This window comes from Eurytemora carolleeae, unplaced genomic scaffold (genome assembly GCF_000591075.1).
Source record: "Eurytemora carolleeae unplaced genomic scaffold, Eaff_2.0 scaffold504, whole genome shotgun sequence".
NCBI classification, from domain to species: domain Eukaryota; kingdom Metazoa; phylum Arthropoda; class Copepoda; order Calanoida; family Temoridae; genus Eurytemora; species Eurytemora carolleeae.
Window position 1 is genome coordinate 18,179 of NW_019396446.1, and position 14,816 is coordinate 32,994.

General features: G+C 33.6%; 2 protein-coding genes across 7 annotated transcripts in view; both read left to right on the plus strand.

Moving 5' to 3' along the window:
* Positions 1 to 308: 308 nt before the first annotated feature.
* LOC111703452 (uncharacterized) lies at positions 309 to 10,204 on the plus strand. Of its 3 annotated transcripts, none has more exons than XM_023475389.1 (13): positions 309 to 757; positions 1,705 to 2,151; positions 2,858 to 2,913; positions 3,114 to 3,194; positions 3,468 to 3,897; positions 4,178 to 4,585; positions 4,968 to 5,147; positions 5,347 to 5,642; positions 5,754 to 6,003; positions 6,709 to 6,842; positions 6,938 to 7,407; positions 7,644 to 9,132; positions 9,579 to 10,204. In XM_023475389.1, the coding sequence occupies exons 2-13, from the start codon at positions 1,836 to 1,838 to the stop codon at positions 10,164 to 10,166; spliced, it is 4,698 nt and encodes a 1,565-aa protein (XP_023331157.1). In that variant the 5' UTR covers positions 309 to 757; positions 1,705 to 1,835; the 3' UTR covers positions 10,167 to 10,204. The 3 variants fall into 3 exon arrangements, with proteins under 3 accessions (XP_023331157.1, XP_023331158.1, XP_023331159.1); XM_023475390.1 differs by having other exon boundaries at positions 5,347 to 5,636; XM_023475391.1 differs by having other exon boundaries at positions 1,915 to 2,151.
* Positions 10,205 to 10,224: 20 nt separating this feature from the next.
* Positions 10,225 to 14,816, plus strand: part of LOC111703453 (synaptonemal complex protein 2) — a 28,852-nt gene continuing 24,260 nt past the window's right edge. For all 4 annotated transcript variants that reach the window (XM_023475392.1, XM_023475393.1, XM_023475396.1 and 1 more), the window contains exons 1-2: positions 10,225 to 10,313; positions 11,013 to 11,363. In XM_023475392.1, the coding sequence (XP_023331160.1) occupies positions 11,319 to 11,363 (45 nt within the window). In that variant the 5' untranslated portion in view covers positions 10,225 to 10,313; positions 11,013 to 11,318. The remainder of the gene's footprint in view (positions 10,314 to 11,012; positions 11,364 to 14,816) is intronic.

A 14,816-nucleotide genomic window follows, 5' to 3' on the forward strand; every position in this document is an offset into this window, starting at 1 on the left:
TTCAAATAGAAAAGAACTTTATTATGATCATTTTCAGACAATAAGGTATTTCTGAGTATGGTTTTTGTACAGGAACACTTTATACAGCATAATTAAGATTAAAATTTTCAAAACTCTTTAATTAAAAACAACTTCTTGAAAGCTAATGTTTCAGGTTGTGTGAGCTACTGGATGGAAAGGGAGGAGGGAAGGGGTCGAGGTTTAATGCTAAGTTCACCAGCTTTAAGAAGATAAATGAAGTTGACTCCGTTGTGAAACAGTTGGTTGAATCCTCAAATGCTCAAACAGTAGAGAATGTGTTACACTAGTCGGTTATTCCTACAATATGTATTGTTTTTGTGTGTTTTAATGACAAATTTACCTCATGAAAAAAGATTAATCCCAGATAAAATGATTGGAACCTTGTTTTGATTAGCATGGGATCCCCACATACGTTTATCATTTCATTTATACAATAACTTTGTCTAGATTTCTTTGTTCAGATTTAGTGTTTTCGCGTTTTTTTTACCTTGAACCTTGCATTGTAAACTTATGATAAAGATATTTTTGGCTTGAGACTACATCATACCGATCATATTCCTACTGTTTACTAATATACATAACTTCATTTTTTGTTTGAAAATCCTGTCATATATGATATATTTCAAGTATGTTGGTTAATCTGTTGATGAAACGGAGTTAATCCGGTGATTTTATTGCGCTGAGTTTCAGAGAAAATGCTCGGTTAAATAACGTGGAGGAAAAGCAGCTTCTCAGTGTAAGTAATCTGAAATTTATTATTTTCTTAAGATTATATAAAACGCACTCAATATTTTAAAAAACAAGTAGAAATAAGTGCATTTCCATAATAATACATTTGATGCGCGTAATTATAATAAAACTTTTAAGTTTTCTTAATTTAATGACCTACAGATCCACATAGAACAGCAAACGAGTTATGTATAAAGGCAATATTGCGCATAATGTATAATTCTAAAACTTAAAGAAACTTCTGTATATTTGGTCTTCATATGACTGAGAAGTGCGTAAAATTTCTTAACGAAATTTTTTCTAGTTTTTAGCTTGGAAAACGAGCAAAAATCCTTTGTCTTAGGAAAATCAAAGTTCTCATCTCTTTTATCCATTCCTAATCTGGATATAATTGTCTTTTAGTTTGCATTGGACAAATATTAATAAGCGTTTAAATATTTTTCATATAATTCCAAAGGGTATTGGATATATTTTTAATGTTTGCATAACCACCTTATTTTTAGTCAAATTATTTAACTGGCATATCTTTCTATCCTTGCATTTTATTAACAAACTTATTAAATGAAATTTTCACACAGCCGGGTTGTCTCGGTTGTCTTTCATAGTGTTTTAATAAACTTTTTCTATGCTGCAAAGTTTTTCTTATTGTTATGTACGTGCACAGATTACTACAGTCGCCTGAACTACTGACATGATTGTGCACATAGTACCCTTTTGTTGAAAACTTGAATAAATCACTTACCTTAAATTGAAAAAAACGGATTGTCAACACTTGTTTTCTTAATTACCATCTGTTAATGAGTTATTTGAGTAAATTCAACCGAGTTGTTTTATTAAGTTGTGAGGGGCTTTGATTCAAAATAGAAAATTAATAAACCAAAAATTATTATGAAGGTGCACTTTACTTTAAATTGATTTTAAATATTTATTTTTAAAATACATCTTGTTGTAAAGGCATTGTCATGAATGGGAAAATTACGTCGACTGGCACCCGAACTGAAATGTCCTACATCCAAATTTTAGAGTTAATCTCCAAAGTAAAAGAATGAACTAATTTCGATCTAAAAAAAAGTTCTCAAAAAGTTATGATATCTTCAAAAACAACCATGCAACACCAAGAAATTAGCTTACTAGAAGCGTTGTCGGAGTCATCCAATGTTAAAGGTGTTCTAGCCCAGGTTCCGGAATCTATGGATCTGAACTCAGCATCGTCTACAGTTTCCGTTCAATCAGACAATAGTCATTTCTCAACATTGATCTCCGATACTTTTTTGAGCAACGGAATTCCGGAAACCGTGGGACTTTCCGATATTTTGTCATCGGCTCACAAAGCTCCGGACATCTCTGCAGGACTTGAAACATTTGCAGCTGGGGGCGATACATCGTCAATTCACAATCCAGGTACAGTCATCGTCGTATATATCAATACGATGAAGACATCTTTCTATTTAAATTATTTATTTCTACTAAGCTTTATTCAGAATGGATACACGTTGTACAGAGAGAAGCTGTCAATTAACAGTACTCTTTGTTTAGTAATTTTGTAATTTGAAAAAAACTTGTTAGAAATCAAAATTAAATAGAAAAGTCGTCTACATTTTATTGATATAATTTTAGTTGATTTTAGGGTACAATTTGATATCAATTATCTTATTCTATTCAGAGGTGAATAAATGTTTCTCAATTATCTTTCTCCAAACTACTTTTAAAGTTTCAAGGACACGTTGTGAATTGTTTATGGGACTTAAGAAGTTCCCCCATTTAAAGGGACTCTAAGCGTAATTTCAAGTGACCCTCCAAGCAATGAGGAAAATGTCCAGTTTACAACGATATTCTAAAAGCTTTGTCTGATCGAGTATGAATTAGAAATCATTTTTATAAGATAGATTATTTTCTATAATGGTTTCTCTACAGAAGTGTCTCGCGCATTTCTACTGCAGGAAAACATGTATGAATTATCAGAAGTAAACAATTGTAAATCTAGAAAAACAACAATATCTTCCACATTATTAATCAGATAAAGATTTTAAAGGTATCGTTGTGAAATTAGCATTGTTTTCTTTGCATGTAAAGTCACCTGAAATTATCTTTAAATATATGTTTACAGTAGAGCTTGAGGATACTGAAACACAGTGGATTGATCTCGACGGAACACTTATAAAGGTCATTTTCTAATTAGTATTTTGTCAAAACTAAATTTGAAAATATTGGGATTATTCTTTAAACCTTGGAAAATGGTGGTGGAAATTAATTGTAGAGTTAAAGGTTGACAGGTTTAAACATTAAAATCATTCTGATGTTCTCACCTCTCCCATTTGCTTCTAATTAGAAATGGTTTTTTAAATATTTTCTTTTATTATTAGGGTATCCTTGCTTTCGGGGATGATGGCAACCAGTATATTATCCCAGCCAGTGAACCTGGCTCCACCCTTCAACCCTTTCAGGTCAATTCTAAATGATGATAAATGTTTGTTTCAGTTTTTTGTTTGTTTTTCATGATTTTTAAATGTTCTTTTTCAAGCACTGTATCGATTTTCTCTGTTGAATTTGTAAGGTTTATTGTGACGGCAAAATTTCAGCAATAAACTGTTTTTTTTTTCTGAACATATTTAGGGCCGGGGCTCTCTAAAATCCATTATCCTGTCGGGTTTTTTATTATCTAGCCTATTGCTTTTAAACTTCAAATCTTATTGAAAATGTTGTTATTATTTTCTCAGGTTGTTGCTGGTTCATCTCCAGGTTCATTTTCTTTACCTAAACTCAATCCTCCATCTACCCAGACCCAACCTACACCTGTCGTATCCTCTCTGACCGACTCTAGCAGTATAACCTTCTCTATACCTGTTCCTAATAGCTGTACAAACTATTCTACTGGTAACTCAAACCACCTGGAGAACTTATTGGAATCTCCGGCCGAAGCTATCTCTGTTATCTCCACAAAACAAAAAAATACAACCAGAAATGCTCACGGAGCTAGAAAAATGATAAAGAGAGTGTATAGACCTGTGTCTAAGGCTAAACCAGGAATTGAAACTGTTTCCCAAGTTCTCCAACCATCTGAGACAGCTGATTTCCAACCTTGTATAATGTTGGATGGAACTGAACAGTATTCTATTCAGGGCTCAAACCAAATAGTGGATCTTACAGGTATGTCGCAAAGTTTAAGGGGGGGGGGAGGGGGAAATGAAAATGGGACATTAACAAGGCAAGATTTTTCACCCTTCTTCTATACTCCCTAAGACTCTGATTTCATATGACCCTACACAGAACATTGGATTTTAGATGTACATGGAAGCTTAAAAGGTCAGAAGCTAAATTGTTTTCTAAAATAAGGTTTGATCTTTACTCTTTGTTAGTATTTGACAGAAGTTTGAACCGAATATTGTTTGACTAATTAATTAAAAGTCTTAAACAATTTTCTTTATAGGATTGGTTGTATCAGAAACCATTCCACTAGTTCTAGACCCTGCTACAGGTCAACTTATACCACAAGAATTAGGGAGTACTCAAATTCAGGGGTCAGAAAGTACATCACTCCACAGTTCTAAAAGTACATTGAGTACACTAGTCCAGGACGGAGATAAAATGTATCAGAGTTACTCTGAGAATGGAGTTAGCCGAGTTATCGAAGGGTTTCTTCTTAAACCCACTGTAACTTACTCTGATCAGGCTCCTTCAAAAGATAAAAGTCTAGCTAGAGTGAAACCGTTCTCTGTTAGCGGCAAGAATATAAAATATGAAATATTCAGCCTTCTTTCAAACAAAGCGAAGACTTCAACGGCGAAAAGAAAAGTGTCGAGAGTAAAATGTCAATGTACAAATCATATCATTATAGGTAAATGTTGAAAAATTGGATTCTGTATTTTTCTAACCTCCCCCCCCCCCCCGCTAGATTCTTCATAATTTTTCAAAATGGAAGTAGTACCGCCTAAAAGTTGATTTGATTTGATTTAGAAATGATATTGAATTAAATAGTGTTTATCAATAAAAAACTATTTTGCGGTGCACCACCTCATTCCGTACTTAATTATATACAAGATAGAAACTGCAGCATTTTAAAATACTGCATCTGCATATTTTTAGAAGTTTACCCCTTTAAACATATAATTATACGATAAAAACTCTGCGTGCAAACCTTGGAATTTGCGCGCAACCTCTCCCCTCTCCATATAAAAGGACCCAGTTGCCCCTCTAGAATCTAGAATTTTAATATTAAGGATATCCTCCGTCAGATGTACATTACTGGGAAGTTGAAGCTTCACGAGACCCTGGTGGGTTGAACCTGAACTTCCTGAACCCCGGGGTTAAATACCTCTACGACGAGGGGCTTCTCAAGGCGTTCAAGTCAGCTCTTAGCTGCCTTAAAACTGAGAATACTAGAAATGAAGTTTCTTTAGGTAAAATTATTTTCACTTAATTTTTTGCCAACGACTTTTGCTTCAAATCGTTACGTTTAAAAAAATAGATAAAATGTATAGTTTAAAACTTTGTTTTCGTGGCAAAAATAAAGTCTTAGTGAAGTAGAAAATACGTTTATTGATCTAAGTGATACCTAAATATCTGTCATATTTTATATTTAAAATATTTATATTTCAGAAGTATCGATCTGTTTGACGTGTGTAAGGTGGGGTGAAGTAGAATTTGCTAAATTAAAACAAAGGATAGATAAAGATCAAGGTCTCACGGAGTTACCGCCACAGGGGACTGTCAAACTTAATCCAGAGATTCCTGTTCTGAAACCCCCTCTTCTTAATAAACCGGTTCTACTAGAAACAAATACACCAAGAATTGAAGAAACCGCGACGAAGATTAACTTAGAAGATTTGTTGAGAGATGGAGGTGATTCTAAAACCCAACCTGGCATTAATGAGAGGAGGGATAAACAGGCAGGGGTATATGATTTCACTCCGCACCCATTTTTAACACGGTAGATTTGCTTGAAATAAAATCCCCCCCCAATCGAAACGTTTCAAATTTTGAGATTTCATGTCCCCTGTGAACAGAAAGAAGTCGGAAACAATGTTGACGAGGTTGATCTTCGCGACAAAGTTCAACATCAGCCTGGAGAGAAGAAGGAGAGACGGAAACCTCGAAGATCCTCGACAAATAATCCCGGAGAGAATGTTTACAAAAAGGTTTATAATAATATCCGTCGGAGCTCAGGGGAGACGACAAGGAAGGTTGAGGGGAAGGTGCAAGCGAAGAATTCTGCAAAGAAAGATTTTCTTTATGATCTTATCTGTGATATTCCAGGTAGAACCTAGTCATCCAGGGGTGTATATTTTAATAATTTTTCCCCTTGGGGAGGTGGTGATTTAGAAGATCTGAGGGAATAAAATGAAAAATTTGACATCATAAGGCAAGTTTTTTCATCCTTTTTATACTTACCTAAAAGTTAATTTATTTTCCCTAATTAAGTAAATACATCTTCCCAACAAAATTTCCGCTCCGCGCTAACATACCTAACTTCAGTAAAATTGCATCTTTAGTTTTTCTTGCTTATTTACCTAAAGCAAAATAGTTTTTGATTTTTTTTCTCAATTTTATATGGTAATAATTAATTTACTAATGTGAGATCAGGGGAGTTTTACTGAACTTTTAATAGTCGACACTTAAAGGAACGGAAGACATAATTTCAAGTGACCCTTGCCTTTATTTATAGAGTGGCATGTCCGATTCAAAACGGTATCCTTAAAAGCTTTGTCCGAACAAATATGAATGAGATAATCATGATTTATTTATAAAAATTCGGCTATTTCTTGCTTCACTGAAAAATAATTGAGGAAATCGGGAAAAAACGACAATATCTTTCACTTTGTTCATCAGTTGAAATGTTGGTTACCGTTGTGAATTTTAACGACAATCCCTTAAAGATTTGTGTTATGATAACAAAATGGAAATTAAAGCAGAGAACATTTTGTGGAAAAATATTTTGGTGCAATATATTATGTTCTCCAGGTTGTGATGTGAAGGTCCGAAGCTATAAGTTTCTGGAAGCCCACTTTAAAGCAAAGCATCCACTCTTAGTTATTCCTGTAAGGGAGGCAAATAATGATACTTTCAATCAAAAAATGGAAAAAATGGCAAACGAGGTAATAAATACTATTTGTGATGTTAGTTATTTTAAAGTTTTTAAAAATAGATTTCCATAAACTTACTGGATCGTGTTTTATGTTCTTTATTCAAGGATGCAAATGATATTTCTACTGGACCTAGTAGCAGATTAGACACTGACAATGGATCTACTAGACCTAGTAGAAGATTAGACCCTGGCAATAGATCTACTGGACCTAGTAGAAGATTAGACCCTGACAATGGATCTACTGGACCTAGTAGAAGATTAGACCCTGGCAATAGATCTACTGGACCTAGTAGAAGATTAGACCCTGGCAATAGATCTACTGGACCTAGTAGAAGATTAGACCCTGACAATGGATCTACTGGACCTAGTAGAAGATTAGACTCTGGCAATAGATCTACTGGACCTAGTAGCAGATTAGACCCTGACAATGGATCTACTGGACCTAGTACCAGATTAGACCCTGACAATGGATCTACTGGACCTAGTACCAGATTAGACCCTGACAATCTATATACTGGAACTCCTGCAAATAGTTCTACAGGCAATAGGAACCACACTAAAATATCTCAAGTCAGGTAAATCCATTTAACAAAGAATATACGTTTTTTGTTGGAATTAAATGCTTTAAATATAATCATATGTCGAAGATAGCAGGGGCTTAATAAAGGCAGTGCGTTTGGGTAAATTGTAGAATGTAGAATTACCTTGGAAATAATTATCTACGCAACATCTTTACCGATCTTTTACTTCTTTGCCTAATCTAAACCAAACGGTATATTAAAAAATATCATTTACAAAAATATGATTTCAGGAATCAAAATTTCTCGGCTGGTACTAAGATGCAAAATAATACCACCATTAGAACAAGGAATCTTGAAATTAGAATTGAAAGGTTAAGAAATGTAAAAGCTCTGCTTAAGGCACAATCTGTCTGTTTTCAAAATAAATCCACGAACTTTGAAAGATGCGTTAGCCCTAAATCCTGCTGTACAATTGATGATGAAGTATCTACAAACGAGGAGGTAAAGTTGTGTAAACCCAATGAAGCCGTAGACATTGAAAATCTACATAAAAATAACAATAACAAAGAAGTTATTCATGCAGCTGAAAACAAAAAGACTGAGATAACTGGAGTTATGGACCATCCTGATATGAAGGATCTTGACTCAGATTGTGCAGATCAAGATCCAGATTCTGAAGATAAAGATATTGGTTTTGAAGATCATGACAAAATTCCAGGTTCTAAAGAACTGAATCCAGGTCCTATAGGGAAGATTCCTGGTTCTGAAGAACTAAATCCAGGCCTTGCAGAAAGGGGTTCTAAAGAACTGAATTCCGTTTCAGTAGAAAAGAATACTTGCTCTGAAGAACAGAATCTAGGTACTTCAAGAAAGAATCCTGGTTCTGAAGAACTAAATCCAGGTTCTGCTGGAAAAGATCTTGGCTCTGAAAAACTTAATTCAAGTCCTGCTGGAATAAATCCCGGTCCAGAAGAACTGAATCTTTGTACTGAAGAACTGAATCCAGATGGTCCTGCAGAAAAAAAATCGGGTTCTGAAGAACGCAATCCAGGTTCTGCAGAAATGAAGTATGGTTCTGAAGAACTGAATCCTGTTCTTGCAGGGAACAATCCTGTATTTGAAGAACCGAATCCGGTTTCGACTGGAAAGCGTTCTAGTTCTGAAGAACTGAACTCAAGTTCTGCTGGAAAGCATCCTGGTTCTAAAGAACTGAATCTAGGTCTTACAGGAAAGAATCTTGATTCTGAAGAACTGAATTCAGGTCCTGCAGGAAAGAACCCTGGTTCTAAAGAACTGGATCCGGGTCCTGCTGAAAAAAATCTTGGTTCTGAAGAACTGAATCCGGGCTCTAACGAAGAGAGTTCAGTTTCTAAAGAAAATAACCCAGGTTTAAATGAGCATGTTTTTGGTTCTGAAGGATCGAGTCTGGGTTCAAAATGTCCAAGGCAAGAAGATCTTAAATTACTTGAGAGGAATCCCAGGCGTACCGTTAAACCTGATAACTCAGCACTGACACGTCTTATCCTAAGAAATAGTTTGGGTGAAGTTCTCTCCTTTAACTATGATGAAGCTAATGATAAACTAGGATTTATCAAACCCGTCCCGGCAGCTGATTCTAAAGCTACTCAATCAATGGAAGAAGTTAGATCTGCAAGTAAAGATATTAAAACTTCGTCTGTGAAGTTCAAAAAGAAAAAGAGATCGTTAATAAACCTTCAGATAGATATGGTATCTGATACATTTAACCCAACCAAAAAGAGGAGAACTGTTAAAAATGAGGTATGGTATATATAATTAACAAATTTCTCTTTTCGTTGTTTTTAATTCTTACGAGAAGAATCTAATAAAGCGCCCTTAAAAGGACTTGATGCGTAGATTCTAGTGATACTCCACGCAAAGATGGCAATGCCTAATTCACAACAATATCCTTCTTTGATCAAGTTTGAATTAGATATCAGTATTAATAATTTTAAAAACTGATTATTTTCAACTTTGATATCTCTACAAAAGTGCCTCGCATATTTCTTTTACAAGAAACATTACTGGAATAATCACTATTCAACGTAGTAAAACGATAATATCTTCCTCATTACTGATCAGATAAAGGTTTCAAGGGTACTCCTGTAAATCGGGCATTACCGTCTCATGGAGAGTCACTGAAAATTACTCTTACAGTTTCTTTAACTATTTATGTTTACACTTTAAATATAACTTTGGCCTTTAAGGTGGAGGATTTGACAGAAACTTCAAGAGATCTGACCAAAGCTAAAAAGAAAAGAAACGGATTAGATCTCAAGAGACTCAAAACGAGTAAATCTCTTCTAGTCAAGAATCATTCAAATAGAGACCATCAGCTGTCCAAGAAAGGAAAACCCGGAACTGTGACCAAGCACTCGAAAAGCAAAACTAACGCTAATAAGCAGAGTAGGAAAATCCGCAGTTTTGGAAAAAATCAAAGATTTGCAGAAATTTTATTTCAGCGCATGATTGACAAAGCTGTCCCTGCTGCTGATGCATTTGAAATTCTCCGATCCCGTGTTAATGGTCTGGAGTTCAATGATTTCGAAGAAGAATATAGAAAATATTACCTCAAAAATCTTTCTGCAAATGTTGAAGAAAATCACGAAAGTAAAACGACGTCGACGTCGCCGAAGAATGATTTATCAAATAATTCTTCTCTCCTCGAACAATTAACATTGATTGAGACGAAAGTTCAAGGCATTTTAAATGGTAACCATGTATTTAATGATAAAGAATTTGAAAGGTTGGACCATATTCGTGATATGTTAAATGAGCTTGTATCCCGGTCTTAAAATTGCATTTATTTAAGATAAAAAAAATCTACTCCACATATACATATATTTATTCGAGCTTTTCATAGTTGCACTTAAGCAAATAACTAGTTTGATGTTCTCCATTTCATGTTAATGAGAATGTATCTCCTGTATGGTGTATTTAGGGTTGTTAATCGTTTTCGTAAACGATCGTTAAACGATAGTTTTTTGTTTCGTTTTCAAAAACGATCGTTTCGTTTTCGGAAAAAAAACGATCGTTTCGTTTTCGGAAAAAAACGATCGTTTTTAAAAACGACCCACTCGTTTTGAACTTTTAGAAAACGAATAGCGATCGTTTTTGTAAACTATCGTTTTTATTAAAACGATTTGCGACCGTTTTTTAAACGATCGCTTTTAAAAAAACTATCGTTTTTGAAAAAAAATTTATTGACAATTATGTTAACGATCGTTAACGAAGGGTTGTCGTTAACGATCGTTAACGAAACTACGAACTTTATCAAAACGGTCGTTTTTGGAAAAAATTACATGCAACTTTATTGAATGTCGACTTACATGAAGTTTAACAGTTGTTGGGGAGTTAAAACTCCTTGATATTTTCTTGAAAACTACTCAATGATAAGTACAGATACCCTTCAGGTCGGTTTCCTCTCTTCGTTAACGAAACGACGAATTTTATAATAACGATCGTTCTTAAAAACGAGCGTTTTGAAAAACGATCGTTTTAAAAACGACCATTTTTGAAAAACGATTTTTTAAAAAAAAACAATCGTTTTTAAAAACGATCGTTTCGTTTTCGATTTTTCGTCGTCGTTTTCATAACGAAACGATCGTTTTTTTGAAAAATGAAAACATTAACATCCCTAGGTGTATTGTTTGATATTTACACGTACTGTTTTAAAACATTTATTGTAGACTTATCGTTTTTTAATTGTTGTAAACAGCTAAAACATCTTAACAATACAAAAGATTGTTCAATTAAAGGATAAATCTAAAAAGATGAAAATTAACTAGTATTTAAATATTCAGTTTTCATACATAGCAGTCTTAAAAACACACTGCGTCAATTATAATAATTGTGTTATGGATTTCTATAAATCATATAAATAGAATCTATATTATTAAATGCTTATTTTTCTATTTTATTCTGTTTGTTCCTTGGACTAGATAAATATGGAAAGTGGAAGGGAGTCCTTAAGTTTCTCGAGTCAACCTAAGGTAATGAATGATGGTCGAAATATATATAAATTGATTGAAATGAGTTTGTCATTCCCTTTCCATGCTGAAACTAATGATAATGTTACATCGTCTATACGCAACATCCCCCCTACTGAACTTCTGATCTACTAACTTTCCGACCTACTGCAATATCGGACCTACGCCAGCTGTTTATTTTAGTATTATTTGAGGGTTAGGTTAGGTTAAGACAATTTCTGGGCCGAGCACCGCGGCTAGGACATGCTAGGGTGCCGGGCGCTGCGGCCAAGTCCATGCAGCCGTAATAATACCACGTGCTAGTAGGTCGAATGTGTAGTATAGCGGATTTGGCGTAGGTCAGAAATAGAGTATGGCGGATATGTGTAGGTCGAAAAATACACCACCGAAACTAATTCAAATCCTTAATATTTACTCTCAATTTTCTAAAGTTATTGAAATACTTAACAAATGTGAGATTGAGAATAATATTGAAATACTTAACAAATGTGAGATTGAGAATAATATTGAAATACTTAACAAATGTGAGATTGAGAATAATATTGAAATACTTAACAAATGTGAGATTGAGAATAATATTGACATACTTAACAAATGTAAGAATTGGGAACAACCAACGGATGCAATGCTACTCTTGAAACCTATATCTGGTTAATAATGTGGAAGATATTGTCGTTTTTCAAGAGTTGAAAGGAACTTTTTGTGATAACTTTTTATGTATGTTTTTCTGCAGAAGAAATGAGCAATTCACTTTTGTAGAGATTGAAAATAATCAGTTTTTTAACATCATAAACATTAACATCTAATTCATTGAAATTACTGTTACAGTCCCTATACGTTTTCTTGGCAGTCTACAGATTGTGATAAAAGAGATTTTACTCATGGTACTTGATGATTTTTATAACATATCTACTACTTCAATTGTTAATTGTGGCTCTATCTGTGTTAATCTTCTCTTTGTACAATATAAAACAATTAGAAAAAAGTTCGTGGATTTAATAATATCTTTTTTGCGCATTTTTAAAATTTAACAAAAATTTAAACTTTTGGACACAAATTTTTGTAAGTTTTAGCGTCCATAAACCTTCCTGGGGGGTCCCACAAAAATTTGGGCCCAAACGATTTAGCTGTTCTGACGTTTATTGAATACAAAAGGACAGACAGACAGAGAAGCGAGGTATATATAACATAAAGATTCGGTGATTATAGAAAAAAAATTGTTGGTTAATTACGGGTGTCTGGCCTTTTTTCCTTTTTTTCTTTTTTTCATTTTCCCATTTTCCTCCCTTTTCTATTTCCTCTTGTCTCTATATCGGATGTCCCCTCCCACCCCCGCCCGTGCCACCCCATTAACATTGGCAGAGTAAGGAGGCACAACCCCCCCTCCCCACCGGTCAGCTACACTGTAGGGCGGCCCTGTAAAAATTGTTCAGAGATGCACTTTTTCTTTTGAATAGATATATATGAACCTAAGAAAAATCCAAAATATTTTTATTTTGGACCATTTTTTCCGGTGCCGCCAGAAAAAAACGTGATTTTTTGGCCATTTTTGATTTTATTTCTTAAAACTTTTATAAAACCCAAAGTTTTTGACTGAGAATAATGTTTTATATTATTTGGAAATCCCAGATAATGGTCAAAAAGATAATACCAACTTTTTCTGAATATTTTGAAAATTCATAGTTTTATAAGCAGTGTTAGCCCCAAAATCATCGATTTTAATGATGCGCACTTGCACCTCACTAACATACCCTGAGAACTGAACAAAACAAATTTTTTTTTTCATTTTCTATATTTTATACTTATTCTAAAATGTCATTACTTTTTGAAATACCTTCAAAAATGGTCAGTCAATGAACAATTAAAAAAACTCATTTTTTTGAGTTTTTTTTTAATTGTAACTCTCTTATGATTTAATGACGTGTTTGGACATTTTGAACTTTTTCTTTTAAAATGTTCATAAAATACATAGTTTTTGACTTGGAATGTTGTTTTATATCATTTTGGAAACCTCAGCTACTACTTTATAAGACAATATTAAAAAATCTTTTTAAAAATTGTTGAAAACTATTTTATTTTCATGTAAGTTTATTCGAAAAATAATCTGGTTTTTTACTATACACTAATCTTGTCAAAACACTCGCTGACAAATATCAAAACATTTTTTTTTTTTTTAGTTTTTCACTTTCTATTTGATATATTCTATGCTTAATGATTTAGACAACCGAAGAAATTTATAAACATTTTGAAGTGATATGTTATTGAAGACAAGTGATTTTCCTCCACTTCAATGACGTGTATTGAAATCCTTGTAGAATAGTCAATTTTTAACTTCTGTATGTCAAGGTTGGGCACAATCAAATATCAAATTATTTTGCATTTTTGTTTCCAGCCTATACCTCCTTTTATTTTTTCTTCACAGTCCCTGTAAGATTAAGGTTGGACACAATTTAAAGAGCTTAAATATCAAGCTATAAGTTAAACATGATAAATGGAACAAAAAATTATATTGCATTTTATTCATCTCAGCATTGCACGGTTTTCTTGATTGTCATTCAAAAATATTTAATTTTTGAAAGTATTTCTGTGCACAAAAATCAAAAAAGATCTTCTGGAACACAATAAAACAGACAAAATTTGGATTTGAAACTATTTCATATATATCTGTGGACCATACGTATCAGACAATGAGGAGGATTTGTTGTTGCTGCATATATTCTTAACAGTCTGGAGAACTGGTTTAGCCATCTGGCATTAGAATGTGGGCCAGGTTTATTCTTTTCTAAGTCAGTAGAAATATTTCCAGAGCTGAAAACTTTTGAATGGGATATCCTTAATCCCGATCATTAATTAATCTGGAGATTAATAACAAGAGGAGAAAAGGCATTATTTAATCTCGAGATAAAGAGCTGATCAAGCATTAATCCCGATATCCAGAAATCAAAAGTTCCCAGCTCAGATAGAATCCCATTTGCCTATGAGTTAAAGATATCTCTGGTACTGTAGAGAGATTCAGTATGAAGTCATCAGGTACATTGGGGACCAGTTTATTTGGCATAGGGAAAAAAGGAACAATTTTCATAGATTCAACAGACATAACTGTTCTCCAATCAGTCCTTTTCTTGAGAATGGCCCTGATTTTTCGCCATATTAAGTTGCTCAGTAAGTTTCTTGCTGCAAGTTCACAGAAATGTAGTAAACGGCAGTTTCAAATTCAAATTTTGTCTTCTTTATCGTGTTTCAGACGATCACTTTTGATTGTTGTGTACAAAAATATTTTCAAAAATTATATATTTTTCCATGACAATTAAGATAAACGTGCAATGCTATAGATGAAAAAAATGCAAAATAATATTTTGTTCCATTTATCATGGTTAACTTATAGCTTGATATCAAATTGTGTCCAACCTTGACCTGAAGTTAAAACTTGACTATTCTACAAGGATTTCAATACAT